This window comes from Pogona vitticeps, chromosome 4, assembly GCF_051106095.1.
Source record: "Pogona vitticeps strain Pit_001003342236 chromosome 4, PviZW2.1, whole genome shotgun sequence".
NCBI lineage: Eukaryota > Metazoa > Chordata > Lepidosauria > Squamata > Agamidae > Pogona > Pogona vitticeps.
Window position 1 is genome coordinate 111,614,681 of NC_135786.1, and position 20,619 is coordinate 111,635,299.

General features: G+C 40.1%; 1 protein-coding gene across 1 annotated transcript in view; it reads right to left on the bottom strand.

The window, feature by feature from the left end:
* Positions 1-20,619, bottom strand: part of PLA2G4A (phospholipase A2 group IVA) — a 112,609-nt gene that overhangs the window by 79,143 nt on the left and 12,847 nt on the right. Inside the window, exon 2 of the mRNA XM_020795117.3 lies at positions 6,112-6,259. Coding sequence (XP_020650776.2) covers positions 6,112-6,144 — 33 coding nt within the window. The 5' untranslated portion in view covers positions 6,145-6,259. The remainder of the gene's footprint in view (positions 1-6,111; positions 6,260-20,619) is intronic.

Sequence of the window (20,619 nt, forward strand, 5' to 3'; positions counted from 1 at the left end):
CGACATCTTGTAAGACTGACAGGATATTACCACTCAAATCACCACTAAGTATGAGTATATTATATGGAACGTTTCAAGATGAAGAGAATCCTCAACTCATTTCCTGACTGGTACTTCCTTTTCACTTACTCTTAAACTTTCCATCACACTGCCCTGTTTGCCCTCATTCCTTGGACAGGCCTCCTTTTTATGTCTGTTAATTTTCCAGTTCACTATCTAACATTTGGAATAGAGTTTTTGAAAAAGATGAAGAGTTGGTGCTTTATTTACAAATGTATATTGAAAGAAAGAGAAAATAAACCTTCGCACTATTTTTCAAACATTGGAAGAATACAAAAGGATAGCTGTTGCTCTTGAGATTTAAAGTGCCGTGTTTCTCCAAAAATAAGACAGGGTCTTATATAAATTTTTGCTCCAAAAATGCATTTGGGCTTATTTTCAGGGGATGTTTTATTTTTTAATGTACAACAATCTATATTTATTTAAATACAGTCATATCTTCTTCTGGTTGCTACACAATGGTGGAGGGTGGAGTTTCACTTAACAGGCTTATTTTTGGGGTAGGGCTTATATTATGAGCCTCCTGAAAAATCATACTAGGGCTTATTTTCAGGTTAGGTCTTCTTTTCAGGGAAACAGGGTATACTTCATTGTAAATCATTGTACATGCAGCAGACGTTGCTAATGAAATGTAAATAAATACAGATTCTGCTGTATATTAGCTGTTAATGTATTCTAGCTGAACTGCATACTTATACAAAGAAATAATACAGTGGTGCCTCGCATAGCGAGATTAATCCGTTCCGGATTAACCTTCACTATGTGAAAACTTCTCTAAGCGGAAAGTAAAAAGCCATTGGAACACATTAAACATTGTTCCAAATCGGCACAAAACTCAGTTTATCGAAGTTTCCAGGGTCCGGCAGCCATTTTCGCGCCCTCGGTAAGCGAGGAGAGGGCGCGAAAACGCTGCGCGCGGCCATTTCGGGCGTCCGGCGGCCATTTTGGAGCCGCCAAACAGCTGATTTTCGGGCGTCGCAAAGCGAAGATTGGTAAGCGAAATGCTTACCGATCTTCGCTATGCGAGTTTCGCCCATTGGGGCCGACCCTATGCCTCCGCATTAGCGATCCCGGAAAAGGGATCGCTATGTGGATTCGTCGCTATACGAGGCACTCATTAAGCGAGGCACCACTGTACAATTAGAGACCTTGGTGTTAACCTTAACCTGAAAATAACTTATGTTGCTGACAAAACTGAGCTGTTGCAACTATAAGGTGTGGAGGAGAACCACGTAAGCTGATTATCATCCTCATATGCTGTCAAGTCAGTTCTGACTTATGGCAACCATTTATCCAGCAGGCAGTATAAGTCTAGAGAGGTAGCTAAAAATTAGCAAAATAAAAAGTGTCCAAGAACTTCTTATGTAATATGAGTAAAGCAAAAGGCAGTCTCTGCCTGCAGGTTTACAATCTAAAACACAAGGGAAAAACACATGGGGAGGGAAGAGCAAGAAGCAAGCTCTAGCATCAGTTCTTAAAATCATGAACTCAAATGGAGCTGATCTCTAGGAAGAGCTTATGAAGTGTGTTTCATCCTTTTAAAGCCAGTTGAAAGGGCTACTGACTGATGACAGCTGAGGGGAAGAAGAGACAACCGTGCTGGTCTTTTGGAGAAGCTAATAAAGTAGTTGTATTGGTAACCAAAAATTTGAAAGAATTATTTCTTTTGGACTACAATGCACAGAATATTCCACCCAACACGGTGACCTGGGACTTGGAGTGCCTCGAAAAAGTGTGTTGAAGTTCTACAGAAACAAAGCTCTTTGTATACAGAGACTATTAAAATTCTAAAGGTACCTCACAAGCCGGGTGCTTTGTTTAATGACGAATCCGCATTATGGCGAGGATTTTGCGATCGCAAAAGTGATTGCAAAACGATATTTTGAATGGGGGAATTTCGCTGCACTGATTTTCGCTTCCCGACGATCAAAACAGCTGATTGTCGGGTTTTCAAAATGGCCACTGGGTGCTCAAAATGGCTGAGTTTAGGAACCATTTTTCGCTGCACAGGAACCCGAAAATGGCTGCCCCTATGGAGGATCTTCGCTGGACGGTGAGTTCTTAGCCAATTGGAATGCATTAACCAGGTTTTAATGCGTTACAATGGCTTTTTTATTTTCGCTTTACGATGTTTTCGTTCTACAGCGATTTCGCTGGAACGAATTAACGTCGTAATGCGAGGCACCACTGTATTTTTTAAAGACTCACTTATTGCACCATATGCCCCATGGCACAACCATAAACTGTATGACAAAAACTAAATTAGCTGCATATTGTCCTCCTTTTAGCATTATCTGCAACAAAAGCCCTATAGCTGAACAGCAACTAAAAAAGTACCCTTCATTGGTGGGGTCCCTGCCCTTTCATGCACTGTGACTGCGTTGACTAGTTATATTAGGTCTGTACTTTATCATTCTTACTTTTTGTTTCTTTTTTATATTATCTTTTAGTTATTTTGCATTATCTGACAATAATTATATATCTAAGCTTTTTGCCATATCACCTCACTTCCTGCAGTAAAACTATGTTAGACTGGAAAAAAAAGTTAAAAGTGAAGGAGTGTATTATAAATGTTCAAAATATTGCAAACTTTATTTCCTCCCAAATGAGATATTTAATCCAGGAGATGGCAGTACCAGCTTATCTCAGCCACTCCCAGACACTATGCAATGGTGTTATTATTCATTATTACTATGCAATAACCTGCAATACTACCCATTTCCTCCATTTTTTTCAAAAATAAAACACAAGATATTTTGCTGCTTTTACTGAGGTTCTAAAGCGGTGAAACATTTGTTTGCTGCAGACTGTTTGCTGCAGACTCACTCTGAAGGATGTGACTACATGAAGGAAAACCCAAAGCCACACAACAGATAAAGGATCATTTCAAGGAATCAAAATATTTTTAGCAACATACTAGTTCAGCATTGTGATGAGTGAATTAGTAATTACCTCTGCTAGCTATTTCCAGAGGCTCCAAATATACTCAAGCTCACATTTTTCTACAGTTCTACTGCAAATGGGAACCCATGTATTGCTTTCCAATGTCTGAGAATGTAGCACTCATTGAAGAATTTTCAAATTAATTGTTAAATACTTTCCTATAATAATTTAAAACAAGAAACTAGTATGTAGCTGAACAATGTCGTTAATACCTTTAATTTACAAACAGTAATACCTTTGCAATACATAATTTATTTTACCTGTTGCATTTTCTCTTTTGTTCATAGAAGGAAGAACACAGATATCCACTGATTTTATTATTATTATTATTATTATTATTATTATTATTATTATTATTATTATTATTATTATTATTATTATTATTATTATTATTATTATTATTATTATTATTATTATTATTATTATTATTATTATTATTATGCTGATAGGTTTCTATTGAATGAACTACTTCATAAGTAGACCCACCATCTAAAATGCAGCCAGAGCCTACCAGGATTGGGGCTTTCTTGGGGTGTGGCTCGCAGACTGTTCTTACCTAGGTCTAGTGTTCTGAAGAATGTATGGAAAATTGGGTTAGATATAGATGGAGCTGGTTGAAAGGAACATATATGAAGGGACTTGAGGCTCATGTGCTGCATCCTCATCATTCTCATATGGGTTTTCTTCCCTCTTTTCAATGGTTTTTCAATCTCCATTCCCTTGTTTCTATGCGTCTAGAAAATAAAAATCTTTATTTCTTGGTAGTAGTTGCTAAATTTGTTGCTGCTGTTCAATTCTGCTTGATAATTGAAATGTTATGTTATGTTATTTATTTATTTATTTTTGCTGCTTTCATGAGCTTCTAAGGAAAGGAAAGGAATCGTTTGCTACAAGCTTGTTTTGCTATGCTTTGCTATACAACATAGTTGGCTACACAGGCTGAGGTATGCATAGAACTACACTATAAAACTCCAAATAAATTAAAAAATAAAGCACAAAACAGGATTGCTTGCTAACCAGGGGCTAATAGAGCTTTGAGTGGCTATGGTCAAGGAAAGATGTACTAGCACTGGCTAGGCAAGACGGGTGCAGGACTTCCAGCACTGCTCTTTTTAGAAGGCACTTAACTTCCTTCTCCAATACAAATGCTTCTTGGTGAGCCCTTGACATCAAAGAAGTCACAACAACAGCAAATAAATGGCACAAATTCACAGCCGGTTGGATTCAAGTAATTGGTAGCCACACTGCAAGACAAATAGTAGCCTTCTGCAATCTTGAGCAATGGCTTCAGGTCACCTTAAGGTTCAACTCGTTTTCCACGTCACCTAACCTCCAAGGCTTCATCTGGTGAGCAGGAATCCACCATGGCTTCACATACTGCCTCCTTCCGATTCCGATAAGGGTTTTCTTCCTCCTTTCAATGGTTTCCTACACAGTTTGTTTCTAAAACAGACCTAGCTGTAGGAAGCACTAAACTATAAAAGTCCAAACAAATATATAAAGGACAGAGCAGGATTGCTTCCTAACCAGTAGCTAAATCCACTGTTAATCCCGGCTAGAGTCACATCCATTAAAATGAATGGGACTGCATGATTTAAATGGCCAGGAGTGCATTTGCACAGTTAAAACAAGTAAGCTAGCTGTATCCATTCCTGGAGATACTTGATCTGGCCACAGTGACATATACCTTAGTTGACTGGATGACTGTAATACACTCTTATGTGGAATAGCCTTTGGAATGTGTTTGGGAACTTCAGCAGGTCGAAAACATGGCAGCCAGATTGTTTCAACTGGAGCTGGTTACAGGGATCACATAACCTCCCTGTTACAGCGGCTCCACTGGCTGTTGATCTGTTTCCCCGCACAACTCAAAGTGCTGTACATAACCTATAAAGCCCTAAACAGCTTCGGTCCAAGCTATCTCAAGGACCGCATCTCCCTTTATGAGCCTGCCCAGCTGCTGAGATCATCAGCAGAGGCCTTTCTCCCAGTCTCACCACCTTCACAGGTGCATTTGGTGGGAACATGGAAGAGGTCCTTCTGTTGCTGCACCCAGACTCCGGAATTCCCTCCCATGGGAAGTCAGGCTGGCCCCATCTTTGCTGTCATCCCACAAGCAAACAAAGACTTTCCTCTTCAAGTGGGCTTTCCCTTAGTGACTGGCTGTCTGAGAGGGCTATTTTTAATGGGCCTTATTGCTTTGAAGTATGTTTTTAGTATTGATTTTATTTACCCTTTTTAATATAATGTTTGTTTAATTCTTTTTAAAGTATTTGCTTACTTATTGTTTTTGTTTTGAAATTTATTTAATTATGTAAGCCACCTTGGATCCTTTTTAAGGAGAAAGGCAGGGTAAAAATATTTTAAATAAATACCTTAAGGTAGGCTAACACTGTATTTAGTTGCCAGATTTGAAAGCATTTGGAAGCAGAGATTTAGACATCACACTACGAGCACAGTAAACTACAGAAGGGAGAGAGTAATAATAGAGTGAAGCAGGAAATTGGAAGGTTGCCTATGACATGTCGCGATCACAGACTAGAATTAGAGTAAATGTGACATCCAAACTGGACTACTGGTCTTTACTGAAGCTGAGACATATCCATTCCATCAGTCATTGGTCCCTTGTGCCAGAAGACTGAAAGGTAATGTCCACTTAGTAGCTTTCAGTACAGATTCTTCTTTCTCTAAAAGTTGTCACAGGAAGAAGCAATGTGAATGAACAATAAGTCACTCTTCCTAATCTCTGAAGCCTCTGTTTATTATAAGCCCAGCCAAACTAATCATTTTAATTTGTAACAAATTTCTAATTAACTTGTCAACATGAGCTTACAGATGTAATTCAGCATGACATTTGCTATAAATGTTCTCATTCTAAGCATGCAATTTATTTTTAAAGAGTTTCTAGACCTAATGACATCCATCTGAAAGTTTATGCCCTAAACCCATTGCTTTTACTTTATTATTTTTTCTTCAAGTTCTTTCCATTTATTCTAAAATTATCCAAAACCCTATGCTGTAAAACATTTACATCATACAATTCTCCAAACTGTAAGCATGATGCACGTTATCCTGGGACAATAACATAAAAAGTCATTACGTACTTACCGTAATTTGCTGATAGGGATCTATACTGGACATTTTATTTTCCGTAAATGAGCCTGGATCAGGTAATGAATGATGTGGTTGCCTACCGATGTGAAATTCGTTCACACTGGATGGCCTCCAAGCTGAATGGATACACTCCTTTAAAAGGCTGTGTGAGAAAAATCAAACAAAAAAAAAACCTCATAATTGTTCTCGTTGTACTTTACAGCATATCTTCAAGATAGTATCTTGGTCCCTACCCCCCAAAAGTCTTCTAGCAGGAGACATAGCCTGTAAATCAAATGTAGCTGACAGAAGGGACCCCTGCATTGTTCTGATAAATGAATAGTCTCAGGATATATACTTGGCCAGATTGTGTAACATCTGTGTTTCTGGGTAAAAGGCTCATAAAAACTTGCCACAGGATGTGGTGATGGCATCTGGCCTAGATGCCTTTAAAAGGGGATTACGATTCCTGGAGGAGAAGTCCACCACAGGTTACAAGCCACTTCCAGGCTTAAAAGGAAGGTACCTCCAAATGCCACATGCAGGTGAGGGGTATCAGGAGAGAGGGATCTAGTTGTCTCGTGTGCTCCCAGAGGCGTCTGGCAGGGCCACTGTGAGATACAGGAAGCTGGATTTAGATGGGCCCTTGGCCTGATCCAGCAAGGCTCTTCTTATGTTCTTATCCAATAATGAACTAAAATGAAAACTAGATTACTGAAGATTTGAGGAACTGAAAATCAAAGCATAAACTAGATGTGTTAGCATTTATATCTCTGTGAATTGTCCATTTTTATAAGAGGTAGGTAGATTAGGGAGCTCTAATTTTATCAAAAAGGGCATGCAAAGGAGGGGGTGTAACTCACCCTTATTGTTCCACTCACTTTCCTAATCTCCTGCCTCTCCCCTCCATTAGCCTTCCTCTAATAAAGGAAATGAGCCAAGATGGAATACCAGTAAGTGGGAGAGGAAATGAAGTAAGGCCAAGAAAAATATTCAATTCTCTTTTTTTTCAAATTAGACCATCACAACTCATCTCCTACTTTGAACATAGTGAAGCAGCCATGAGCATAAACACAGTTGCTATTATCTCATCTATTTGAATCATAACCACAACGTGTCATTTAATTTGTCCAAAAGTGTGTTTGTTTGTTTGTTTGTTTGTTTGTTTGTTTGTTTGTTTGTTTGTTTGTATTCCGCTCTCGTTAGTGCCAAGGTATTACTCTGGGCATTACAACAAATATAATACTAAACAAAAAATAAGGATAAAAACACTGAAAGCAACTACAGTGGTGTCCCGCATAGCGACGATAATCCGTTCCGGATAAATCGTCGCTATCCGGAAACATAGCTATGCGAAATTAAAAAGCCCATAAGAATGCATTAACCTAAGTGCGCCGACTTAGGTCAAATGTTAATGGATGAATTTCAGTTATTGAGACCCGATGATGTGGACACGGTGCTTGGATCTGTCCGGTTTACCACCACCCTACTCGACCCTTGCCCATCTTGGCTAATGGGGAACTCTGCCAGGGGGATTTGTACATGGATCCAGGAAGCCGTCAATGGCTCTTAGAGAGAGGGAGTGGTCCTTAAAAAACTTCTTTATAAGCCTAATCTGGACCCAGGGCCAGTGGCTAACTACTGGCCAGTGGTGAACCTCCTTTATTTGGTCAAGATGTTGGAGCGGGTGGTGGCCGGGCAACTCCAGGCAATGCTGAATGAAACGGATTTTCTAGATCCATTTCAATCAGGTTTCAGGCCGGGTTTCAGCACAGAGACTGCCTTGGTCGCCTTGTATGATGACCTTTGCCAGGAGAGAGATAGGGGGAGTGTGACCCTGTTGATACTCCTGGACGTTGACCATGGTGTCCTTCTTGATAATTACCTGGGTTGGGAGTTGGGGGCACCGTTTTACGGTGGTTCCGCTCCTTTCTGGCTGACCATGTCCAGAAGGTGATGCTGGGGGACAATGGCTCGGCCCCTTGGCAGTTACAGTCAACCCTCAACTTACAAACTTAATCCATTCCAGAAGGAAGTTTGTAAATCGAAAAGTTTGTAAGTCGAATCAGCATTACCCATAGGAATGCATTGAAAACCAATTAATCCATTCCAACTGTTTTTTGGCTATTAGGTTGACGGGCGGTTTGTAACTTGAATCGTTAGTTCCCATAGGAACTAATGCAAAGCGAGTTAATCCGTTTCTACCACTAGAGGCAGAATTTTTTTCCATTTTTCCTTTTAACCTAAGATGATTTAGGTTTAAAAAAAAGGAAAGAAAAGAGGGAGGGAAGGAGGGAACAGACACCTTTTCAACAGAACACCTTGAAAAGCACCTTTTCAGCCAAGACAAGCACCTTCTGGGAAAAAGCAAGCACCTTTCAGACAACAGAACACCTTGAAAACCACCTTTTCAATCAAGACAAGCCAATACAAGCACCTTTTGGGGGAAAAGGACAGCAAAGGAGGGACAGAACATCTTTTAAAAATCCAAAAATCCAAAATGTTTAAAAAGCAAAAAAACAAAAATACAGTCCATACAGCACTGTACCAGGCAATACCAGGCAATACCAGGCAGTCTGAAGACTGTCTCCAAATCCACTCTCAAAACGCTGGGAAGAGCGAGGAAGCAGGCAGGCATCCTTTCAACGGTTAACTGAAAGTTCAAATTTTGCACTTTCCCCACTTCATGTGCATTTTTTTTGTTTGCAACGCGAATCTAAGTTTGCAAGTCGAGTCAATATTTTTTCTATCAGAGCGGTTTTAAAGTTGAAATGTTTGTAACTAGGGCCGTTTGTAAGTCGAGGGTTGACTGTATGCCATGGGGTTCCTCAGGGCTCAATATTGTCCCCCATGCTGTTCAACATATACATGAAATTGTTGGGAGAGGTCATCAAGAGGTATGGGCTGAGGAGTCAGCAATATGCTGACAACACTCAGCTCTACATCTCTTTTTCCATCAGTCCAAGTGAGGCAGTCTCTAAGCTGAACTTGTGTCTGGACCTGATAATGGACCGGATGAGGGTTAATAAATTGAAACTCAATCCAGACAAGATGGAAGTGCTGTTAGTAGGTGGTTTGTCGGACAGGTTAAAGGGCCATTTCCCTGCCCTGAATGGGGTTACACTCCCCCTGAGAGAAGGTCCGCAGCCTGGGGGTGCTCCTGGATCCCAATCTGTCCCTGGAGGCCCAGGTGGACTCAGTGGCCGGGGTGCCTTTCTGCAACTGCGGAAACTGTTCCAGCTGCAGTCCTATCTGGACGAACGGAGCCTCGTGAGAGTCACACATGCACTGGTAACAACCCGTTTAGATTACTGCAATGTGCTTTATGTCTTTGAAGATGATCCAGTGACTACAGCTGGTTCAGAATTGAGCTGGTGAGTGGCAGAGCCATGAGAGACCATATTCAGCCGATTCTGTTTAAATTACATTGGCTACCAGTTGCTGCCCGGGCCCAATTCAAAGTGCTTGTTTTGACATATAAAGCCCTAAACGGCTTGGGCCCTGGGTACCTGAAGGACTGCCTCCTTCCATACGAAACTATGCAACAACTGAGATCTTGCCAGAATGCCCTCCTGAAAGAGCCGTCCCTCAGTGAGGTGATCTGTAGGCAGAGGGCCTTTTCGGCAGCTGCCCCGGGTCTTTGGAATGCCCTCCCAAATGACATCCGACTGGCGCCGACGTTACTGACATTTCGCCGCCAGGTTAAAACCTTCCTGTTCCGGGTGTTTTTTAATTGAAGTTTTTAATTGAAGGTTTTAATTTTAATTTTAATTGATAGTCATGGATCTAGATTGTTTTTGTCAATTGTTTTTGTTTTAATTGCATTCGGTTTTTAGTGTGTTTGTTTTAATTGTATTATTTTAATTGATGTTGGAAGCCACCCGGAGACTCTTGCAGAGCGTGGGCAGCATACAAGTCAAATGGATATATAAATAAATGTCCTTTCCAATGAAAACACATTCCATCTTCCCCAATGTTCCTCAATCCAAGGTTTCTATCATTTCTCTCACCTTCAGTAAATCAGCATGATTAATCATTCATCACATAAATCTCAAATATGATTCTGGCCCAAGAGAGCACAGTAATAAGATCTAGATCCTCAGTTGTGAATACAGATTTCTTATCAACATGATATTGTATAAGAGCTGACCACCACTACCATGCCAACCTTAACACAACTACACTGAATTCCCCATGTCCAGAAATCAAACATTTCTTCTTCCATTTCAGAACCCCTGCCCCCAGTTCCTGAGTAATTCTCCATCATCTGGAACCTGTGGTGGGCCATAGGACAGGAAGTGCTTTCCAAAAATTGCCCTGGCTGAGAATGTCATTATGCTACTGAACTTACACGAACAGTGTATCAGCCATTATCTAGCCTGACTCTGGAATCCTGACGCCTGGTATTTCAGAGTATCTGTACTGGGATCGGAGACCACCAAGGAATGCCAAAGATCTTCAAGTAGGGCTTGGAAAAAGAATCTTACTTGATACTCTGGAAACAACTGATAGTGCTGGGCTAGATGCCTGGTGGTCTGACAATATAGAGTTGCTTCCAACGTTTATGTGATCATATCTCATATACTAGTTCCAGTGATCACATTCTAAAACAGCTTCACCTGTTTTAAAACCCTAAGATTATCCTCAGCGTCCTGTATTTTTTCTTCTTTAATTCTTCCTTTCACACTTGCCTCTCTTATCTCCCCTCAATACATATTCAGCTTGTATGAGGGTTAGAAAAACATTCATTGCAGCCCCATGAAAGATCTGCTTTACTAAATAAAACTGTGCTCTGTGCAAGGCAGCAGTTCTAGAATGCAGTGGACAGAGTAATTCCAAGCAGAATAGAGTTTCCCATACATTAGCTTCATATAAGAGTTATCATCAACCATGGCTATTCAGTAGTACACTACACCCGGATGAAGGCTAAGCAAAAGTCTTTTTGGAGGCTGACTACAGACATCATAACAGAAAGAGAGATGAGCAAGCAGAACTGGATTCATAACATGCTCTCATTACTATAGTATACCTGTTTTACCTCTAAAAATAACATCTCACTCCAACATAGGAATGTAAACATGGAACCGAGCATATTCAGATTTGTTTGGTCTCAGCAGATCCAGTTATCCTAAAGAGCATGCTGACTAGGCACAGCTGGAGTTGCTATTCAGTGCAACTACAGAATGCCAAGGTGAAAGAAGTAGAATATATGCAGCATTCTACTGACAAGTATATTGGAGAAGGGACCAAAATTGTATCCTCCATTTAAGAAACATGGGTCACAAGCAAACACCAAATGTAAAAACTGTAATGCAAATAAATCTAGTAGAAAGTATGCAAATGCACTGTATACCTGGAATGGGTCGTGTAATGCAGTGTCCTAATGCAGTGTCCTCAACCTTGGGCCTCCAGATGTTCTTGGACTACAACTCCCAGAAGCCTTCACCACTACCTCTGCTGGCCAGGATTTCTGGGAGTTGAAGTCCAAGAACATCTGGAAGCCCAAGGTTGGGGACCACTGGTGTAATGTATGTGTGCATTTACTTCCATTTCATGATGGTGGTCATTCTGGTAGAACTACACAACTACAATTAATTTTTCCAAGAATGCACTGATGAAGCAAGCAATGTTTGCCAAGATGTCCATCCCTGCAACGGGCTATAAACTTAGGGACCAAACGAAACGGCAGTTGAGCAGACAGAAACTGAACATTCAATCAGTTGTACACAAACAGTGGATTGCAGCTGACAGTATGCGAGACTGCAGGTCCCAAGTTCAACTCTACTCCAGAACTGACTATATAGACCTTTCTTGAATGACTTTCCTCTGTTATGTTTCCAGCCATGAAGACAAAATGTGTGGTGACTGACCTCACAAGGTTGCTGTGAGAACAAAACAAATGGCTGCAAAACTCAGAAGATCGGAAAATGTTAAGCCAGGGGTAGTTAGCCATAACAATACCTAATAAACATTTTAATCCATGAAGTGAAACCTGACCAAAAACAATAGAAAAAAAGGTTTTGGGACATCATGGTGTACCCAGATCTTCCACTGATTATGACTCAACACTGAATTTACTTGGAACCGTACACTGGGTTTATCTGTGTAAGATGCGATTGCTTCACTCAGAGGTCAGAATAAAAAGTACATTTGTCTTATTTCCATTAAATAGCATACTCTTAAAGTGCTTTGAAAACATAAAACTCAAAGGCTTATTTTAGGAATATGTCATTTATTTTTCAGTATTATTAAAATGTTTGACAGTCTGGATCCAACCTGTTGGTAGGCTTCCATCCTAAGCCAGAAACTCAGAGCACGAAGGCATGCAAAATGCACCAAAGCATTCTCTCTTCCCCAGCTCCCTACCTCAACATGAGCATTCTTTCTAACTAGGAAAATAGAAATTTTTTAGGACAGATCAACATTTTGCCTTCACAGATTAGATGCTGTTCTGGATAGTTCTAACAATTATTTGACTTCAATCCCATTTTTACTCCCCATAGATGGATCCAAAGTAGCCTACAAATGACTAAGAAACATTAAGAGGTCAACATAGTTTTTGCTTTTAGCTTTCAACTAGATATGTCTGTTAAGGCCCTTCTTATCTATTTGCAAATATCAATAATTACATGCAAGGCTAGTGACTTTCACTTTATCATTATCACTGTTCGTCTCTATCTTTCTAGCCAGAACACTGGCTGTTTTGTCTAGGGTGTTGGTTCCTTTTCAACTACTAGCTCGTATTGGCTTGGGTATTTAGCAGCATCTCAGCTATCTGAGTAACTAGCTATTTTGTCACCCAGGAGCAAGCAGCACAAAATATGGCTCAAAATCTACTTTGTCATTTATGGTGTGAAAACCATGCAAAAAGTAATTAAAGCAAAAGCTTGCTGCTTATATACCACCCCACCACACTTCTCTGGACAGTTTACAAGTTAATTATGCAGGCTACACATTGCTTCCCCCCCCCCCCCAGTGAGTTGGGTACTCATTTTACTGACCTCAGAAGGATAGAAAGCTAAGTCAACCTTGAGCCTTTACCTAAGACTGAACCCTGTGTCATGAGCACAGTTTTGGCTGCAGTACAGCAGTTTAACCACTGTACCACAAGCAATGAACACCTTGCCAGCATTTCCTTCCTTTACAGGGGATCAGCAACATGGTCAGAGCTACAAAAAACAAAAGCAATGTACATAACGCACGCATACATACTCACGCACACACACTTTTTAAAAATCCTACCATGTGTTAGTATGCTGATTTTCCATCATGTTGATGAAGGGTCTGGGATGGTGGGGAGAAAATGTGTGCCTCACTTATGTTATGAAGGTACAAACATTGCTCTTCTGTCCTTGGCGATTGCTTTTGCAGATGGATGTTGATAGTTTATGGCTGTTCCAATCCACTGTGATTAGTCATGCACACTTATCAGCCTTGATGAGGGCTGATGAAATGAAACAGCACTGTCAGGAAAGAATGTCAAGTTTTATAGCTGTCTGGCAGTATGCGGGCTTTGAGGGACAAGAGCTTGGCCCTTCTTGTGCTTCAGAACTGATCAACAGAGCATAATGGGAATTCCATTGCTAGAAGAACATTTCTGAGAGGACTAGGTGCTTTGGCTGAATAGCCCTATCTTTCATGGACATGTGTGCCCAAGCTATGACATCACTAGCTTTGTGGCTGTGTGAAGTGTCTTCATGCTCATTCATCTCTATGTATGCAGGACTCCTTTGCAAAACTAGCAAGCATAGTAGGATCTTGTGACTTCCTCGTGTATAGCAGTGTATAGACTCATAGCAGTTCAGAGCATTTTCTTCCTACAGTTTAAGGCAGTTGAGCCAAGTCATTACCTGATAATTCATCATATTTTACCAAATGTTAGGTCATGTTCATCACATATTAGAACTAATGCCACTAGTTTTTCTTAAATTCTGTTAATCCTGTTAAGTTTACTAGTTCAGGTGTAATATCTCACAAGCAGACTTTATTATTTATTTATTTATTCACACAATTCATACCCACCCTATATATATGTTTGCTCAAGTGTCATCTAACTTTTGCAGGTCTCTTAATTGTCTTCTTACCTAAGCAATTGCTAGCTAGAATGAGATCTGAATACATTTTTGAGCCCTAAATGTGGCTGTATGAAAATGTTTAGGTGGTTGTGTGTGTAAAGTACATAAGGCTATGAATTGAATGAATGGCAAAAATATCAGTTTTCCAGATACTGAAAATGTTGGAATTGCTTTGGCTTAACCAAAAATCTATGCCCATCTCTCAGTTTATATGTGTAACTTTTCAGCATGTTATAATGGTCGAGCACCTTGTCCACCGCAAGGGACGTGGTGACGCTGCAGGTTAAACTGCAGAAGCCTCTGTGCTGAAAGGTTAGAAGACGTGCAGTCGTAAGATCGAATCCACATCAGAGTGAGCTCCCGTTGCTTGTCCCAGCTCCCATCAACCTAGCGGTTTGAAAGCATGCAAAATGCAAATACTGTATTTTTTGCACCATAAGACTCACTTTTTTCCCACAAAACAGGGGGGTGGAAAGTCTGTGCATCTTATGGAGCGAAGAAAACAGATTATATTTTCCTGTTTTCTTCTCCTAAAAAATCGGTGCGTCTTATGGAAAGGTGCGTCTTATGGAGCGAAAAATACGGTAGATAAATAGGTACCACCACGGTAGGAAGGTAACGGCACTCCGTATCTAGTCACAGTGGCCACGTGACCACGGAAGATTGTCTATGGACAAATGCTAGCTCTGTGGGTTGGAAACGGAGAAGTGCACCACCCCCTAGAGTCGGACATGACTGGACAAATTGTCAAGCGGAACCTGTACCGTTACCTTACCTTGTCCACCATGTCTGGGATCACATTCATTTGTTGAATAAGGAGAGCTTGAATGCCAGTACATGTCATTCAGTTGACAGATTATACTTGACAACCCTTTCCCTAGAAAAGTGCTGTGGTGATGATTCAGCCTTGAGGTTAAACCTTAGACTGCCTAGAAGGGTGGGGAAGCCCCTTTTCGCCACTTTGGAATTGCCATATATTTTGAGGAGAGTATTTCCTAACACTTGTGATTATGATGAACAATGAGAGTCATCCTAGATTACAGGGTTTAAAAACCAGCCAGCAGATAATCTGCTGTTTTTTCTTCATTTTCTCTCTCACACACTTGTTTTATTTATGTGTGTGAGTGATGTCATAGAGGATCTTCTTCAAAGGTTTGTGTGGGTATGTGAGTCCATGTGCTTAGAAAGGTAGAAACTATCTTCCATATACACCGAGAGAGAGAGAGAGAGAGAGAGAGAGAGAGAGAGAGAGAGAGTCAGTGTTTGGTGGTACTAGTAACAAAATGTTGGAAGTACTATCCCTCCAGTTTTGTTTCAGAAGTGATGTAACATGTGGCTCAAGAAACTTAAGCTCAAAGCACTCTCAGGTGAGGGAAACCAATAGCATCGTTTCTTGGGTCACAGCCAGAAACATGCACCTTCCGCTTTTACTTCTTTTCTTCTTTTTGTGTTTTTGTAATTCTTTGAGTGTCATTTATTTTGAATTTTGTGGAGAAAAATGAATTTTTTTCATAACTGTTATCAAAACCAGTGTGAATTGTTCATCTTATTACACAATAGAATAGGACTGGGTAGATTTCAGGCATGTGAAAACTCAACTTATTTTTACTAAAACCACAGATCAACTGGAACTTGGTGCCAAGGACATAGGCTTAGAATTAAAGGAATCTAAGACCAAGGTTCTCTTCTGAGTATCAGTGTTGAATGCAGCTAAGAATTGTTCCACACATTGAAAAACCTAGAATTGGTTTTCTAAAGCCTTTTTTTACTTCAGTAGCATGTGCGTTAAAACTTTGTTGCTCCTATTGTTAAATAACTCAAAAGTCAGAAGTCATTTCTGATATGCGGCAGATCATCCTAAAGTCTTCCTGTAGATGACCAGATTCAAATGAGAGTAGGATTTTTGTACCTTGAACGGCTATGGAGAGGGGAATTTCAGCAAGTTCCTAGGTGAGAATCAGAAAAACTACACTTGCCAAAATCTCCTTCTGCACAGCTATTAAAGGTAAACAAATCCTGCTCCCATTGGTATCTTGACACTACCATTAGGCTTCTGTGGGATCTCACCAATAGCTTAAGCAAACAAGAAACAATATGACCCATCAGTGGCACATCTGAGCAGGAAATCTACTCCATATAATGTCCAAGTTCTAATTCATCAGAGGTTGAAGACCCCTCTCAGAGTACTTTATTATGCCATACCTTGTCCAGGAGAATGTGAGAAATTTGTGTTTGTTATTGACTTCTCAAATGGTTATCAGTTCCAGCTCTTAGTTATAAGTTGTGAGTCAGACTGGTTAGACTGCATTTTCCAAAGTTCAATGAGGCAGGCAGTCTTTCATTGAGTTTAGATGGGCTTTTTTATTCTTTTGCAAGAGAAGGCTTAAAGAAGGCTTTAAATAGGCCCGGACAACCTTTAAAATGAAATACACCACACATGATCCACTGCACACTTTCAGAGAATGATCTTTTTTTTTTTTTGGAAATCCATTTCTTGGTGTTTTTAGGTCAGCATTACCTACACTGCCTGGCTGTGGCTCTTCAGCATGTCAGGAAGTAATTTTCCAGGTCTCTCTGGAGGTATAAAGAATTGGATCTGAGGCCATTTAAAATGCAAAATATGCCTTCTACAGCTGCACTGTGAATGATCTTTGCATAGAGAAAAGAAGATAAATGTCTATGTTCATGATCAGTACTTTTTCAAACAAGCGCTTTCTAGGTTGGGGGGGATTATATCATTATAACTATAAAGTAGTACAATATGCCATCTCTAACAAAATATAAAATTGCTGGCTTACTTTTTTTAAAACAACCACCAAAAGAAAGGCCAACCTGAAAGTTTACTTTGATATTTTTTTTCTTTTGGATCAGTGATTGCTGCAACATTCAAACCACATGTGTAAGCCAACAGAAGAACAGTAACTAATTTACCTTTCAAAATATATATGTGAATGTAACTTAAGTGTAGCACTGAACTCCTTTAATGCAGGGGTCAGGGAACTTTTTTACTTTTTATTCCCCCCAAAAAATTATATACGCCAACATTACCCCCTTGATTTGAAAGGAAAGAAAACATACATTATTTGAATTCAAAATCCTATTGAATCTACTCAGTCGCCAGAATCTTATTGGTTAATTACATTAGCAGAAATGCAGTGTCGTAAGAGGGGTGTAGCATCTAGGTAGGTAAATACTGGTAGAAAGTGCTCTTCAAGCTAATCTGATCTCAAACCTTTTAGAACTTTGAAGGTTAAAACTAACACTTCAAATTGGACTGGAAATGGATCTGCAGCCAGTGCCAGATAGCAATATGTGAGCGAGAGTCACCAAGTGTGCCGTCCTCCCAGAAGAATCAGCCAAAAGAGAACGAAGGATGTGCCGTAGGAGAACTTTTTAAAATTGATGAGGGAGAAATAGGGCCGAACAAGGCGGTTGAGGTGTTCTTGGCTGAAGGAAGACAGAGACAGAAGTGGGTAGAGTTAGAACTGATAAAGTGAGATGAGATAAAAGAAGAGGAGGAGGGGCAGAAAGGAAAAGATGACAAGAGCGTGCAGACCAAGGAAACAGGAGAGACAAGGTACAAATTCATAAACCTAGTAAAGGAATTCCCCAACTTAAGAACGGGAGGTGGTCTACTGCCAGACCCTCCTAGTGAGATAGAGACAAACCAAGGTAAGGAACAGGATGGAATACGGGAGTAGTTTATCCTACAATGGATATGGGGAAGAAGGAGATCCATTCTGGTGTCAGCAACTATCTCTCCTGTCTGGAGGGAGATTATGTGAAACACCCATGTTGCGGGACAATGTGTGCGGTATTGAGCAGAGCAGAGTTTCTACAAACATCTTTGGGATGAAGAAGGAACGAAGAAAGGAAGAAATACTGAGTATGAGAAAGTTAAAAGTTATATGCTGTTGCAGGAGATGAACGAGTTGGACCCTTTTGGTTTATTATTATTATTATTATTATTATTATTATTATTATTATTATTATTATTATTATTATTATTATTATTATTATTATTATTATTATTATTATTTTGATTTATATCCCGCTCATCTGGTCAGATTGACCACGCTGAGCGGCTAGGTGTTTTGGATGTTAAGACAAAGAATCGTTATTTGTACCGGTCGCCTCCTCTCCTTCTGTTCTTCCCACCGAAACCCCAGGCCCGCCCACACTTATGAAAGAACCCAATTACACAATAAAATGTCACAACAATACACCCACGACAAAAACACGCTGATCACCATAATCACCCAATCTCCTGAAAAGGACAAAAGCTGTTCCCACAGCTATAAATACTCAACTGCCCAACAAACTGCAACAGGACACAGGCAGAGTTCTGACTCCTGTCCTCTGAAGATGCCAGCCACAGAGACTGGTGAAACATTAGGAAGAAAAACCTTAAGAACACAACCAAACAGCCTGGAAAACCCACAACAACCATTCACACATTTATTTCAGTGTAAGCTCTGATAGATCAAAATCCACTTCTCCAGATACAAAGAATATAAAGATTGTGTCTTCTGTGTTTATACACATCTCTATGGCAGTGACAGTCATGGAATTCTATTTATTTATTTATTTATTTATTTATTTATTTATTTATTTATTTATTTATTTATTTATTTATTCATTCATTCATTCATTTATTTATTTATTTATTTATTTATTTATTGAATTCATGAACTGCAGCCATCAGAAATCTGCAGGAATTTCTCCAGCTAGACTTTAAGAAGCTTTAACCAAATAACTCAATCATTTGAGGTGTCTATAATCCCTTTCAACTGTGAAATAATGACACTTATTTGACATGGTGAAGATGAAGGGAGCAGCTGGGAAGGGCACTTCTATGGGACTGGCAAGGCATTATGGGTCTGGCAGTCTTCCTGCTTATTATGCTCCACACAAGGTGCCTCTCAGGAAACTACCAGACTCTACCCATCCACTTCCTCCATCTTCATCAGGTCCAAAAGAAGCCATTACCTCTCCTGTGGAAGTAATTACAGATACTTGTATATCATGGTTCTCAAAGTGGCATTTGTATTATAAAGAAGTAGTACCTCAGTTTGCGAACATCTCAGTTTACATAATTTTCGGTTTACGAACCAAAATCCATAAGAAATAAAGCCCCGGTTTACATTTTATTTTTATTTTTATTTTTATTTATTTTTTTTGGACTATGAAAGGATTTTCCTAGGGCGCATTGTGCCTATAGCGCCACCCCTTTCATAGTGCAATTGCCGTTTCGGTTTGCAAAATTTCCGTACTACGTAACATCGCATAGAACGGATCTGTTTTGCAAACCGAGGTATGACTGTTTTGCAAACCGAGGTAAACTTGAGGGAGGAGATTGGATAAATAAAACGAATACACAAACAAACAAACACACGCACACGCACACACACAAGAAACAAATAAATTCAAATACATTTCTATGGGCCTAAATAAATATCAAGTCTTTTTACTGAACTAAGCAAAGCAAAGCATGCTGCTTATATATCGCCCTATAGTGCTTCAAGCACTCTCTGGATGGTTTACAAGTTAATTATGCAGGCTACACATTGCCCCCACCCCCAGCAAGCTGGGTACTCATTTTACTGACCTCGGAAAGATAGAAGGCTGAGTCAACCTTGAGCCTGCTACCTGGGAATGAACCCCTGGTTGTGAGCACAGTTTTGGCTTCAGTACATGGGCCATGAGACTCTTCTACATATATATATTTATGTTATAGAAAATGATATTAATAATATAGTTTTCTATAACATCTCATGAGTCTAAAAATTGTTGTCTCCCTTGACCTCTGCTGCTCTGACATCTACTCCAGACAACTTCTAGCATTGCTGTGATAGCTAAATCTACAAAGCTTATCACCCTGTGTATAGCCAACGGTTTCAAGTTAATTAACAGCTTAATTATCATCTCTTGACAGTGCATCATCATCATCTTAGAACTGCAGAGCTGAAAGGGACCCAAAAGAGGCACAGTGGGGAATCAAACTCCCAACCATTGGTTTCATACCCAGATACCTATACACTGAGCTACTGTTTGTATCTCCACTTTGTGATGACTGTCACTAGGCATGGGATTTTTGGCATTCATGGACTACACTTCCCAGACGTCTGCAGGAATTCCTCTAGACAAAGTTCTGAAGGCTTTTGGCTATCCCCAACTCCAGTACCTTCAGGTATCTGTATTCACTTTCACATGAGAAGTGACAGAATATAAATATGCCCTGAAAGGTTGAAGTGTCCCACAACAGGTTCCTCTGGGTTGCCAGATTTGAGAGACCAAAGTATTATATGGACAACAATATTTCCCTCGGCCAGGCTTTTTTTTGGGGGGGGGGATTGTCCATACTTACCTACAAGCAGCCTCAGGCCACACAAGACGGAGACAGAGACAGAAACAAGACCCTGCCACAAATCTAGATGCCAGTTATGTC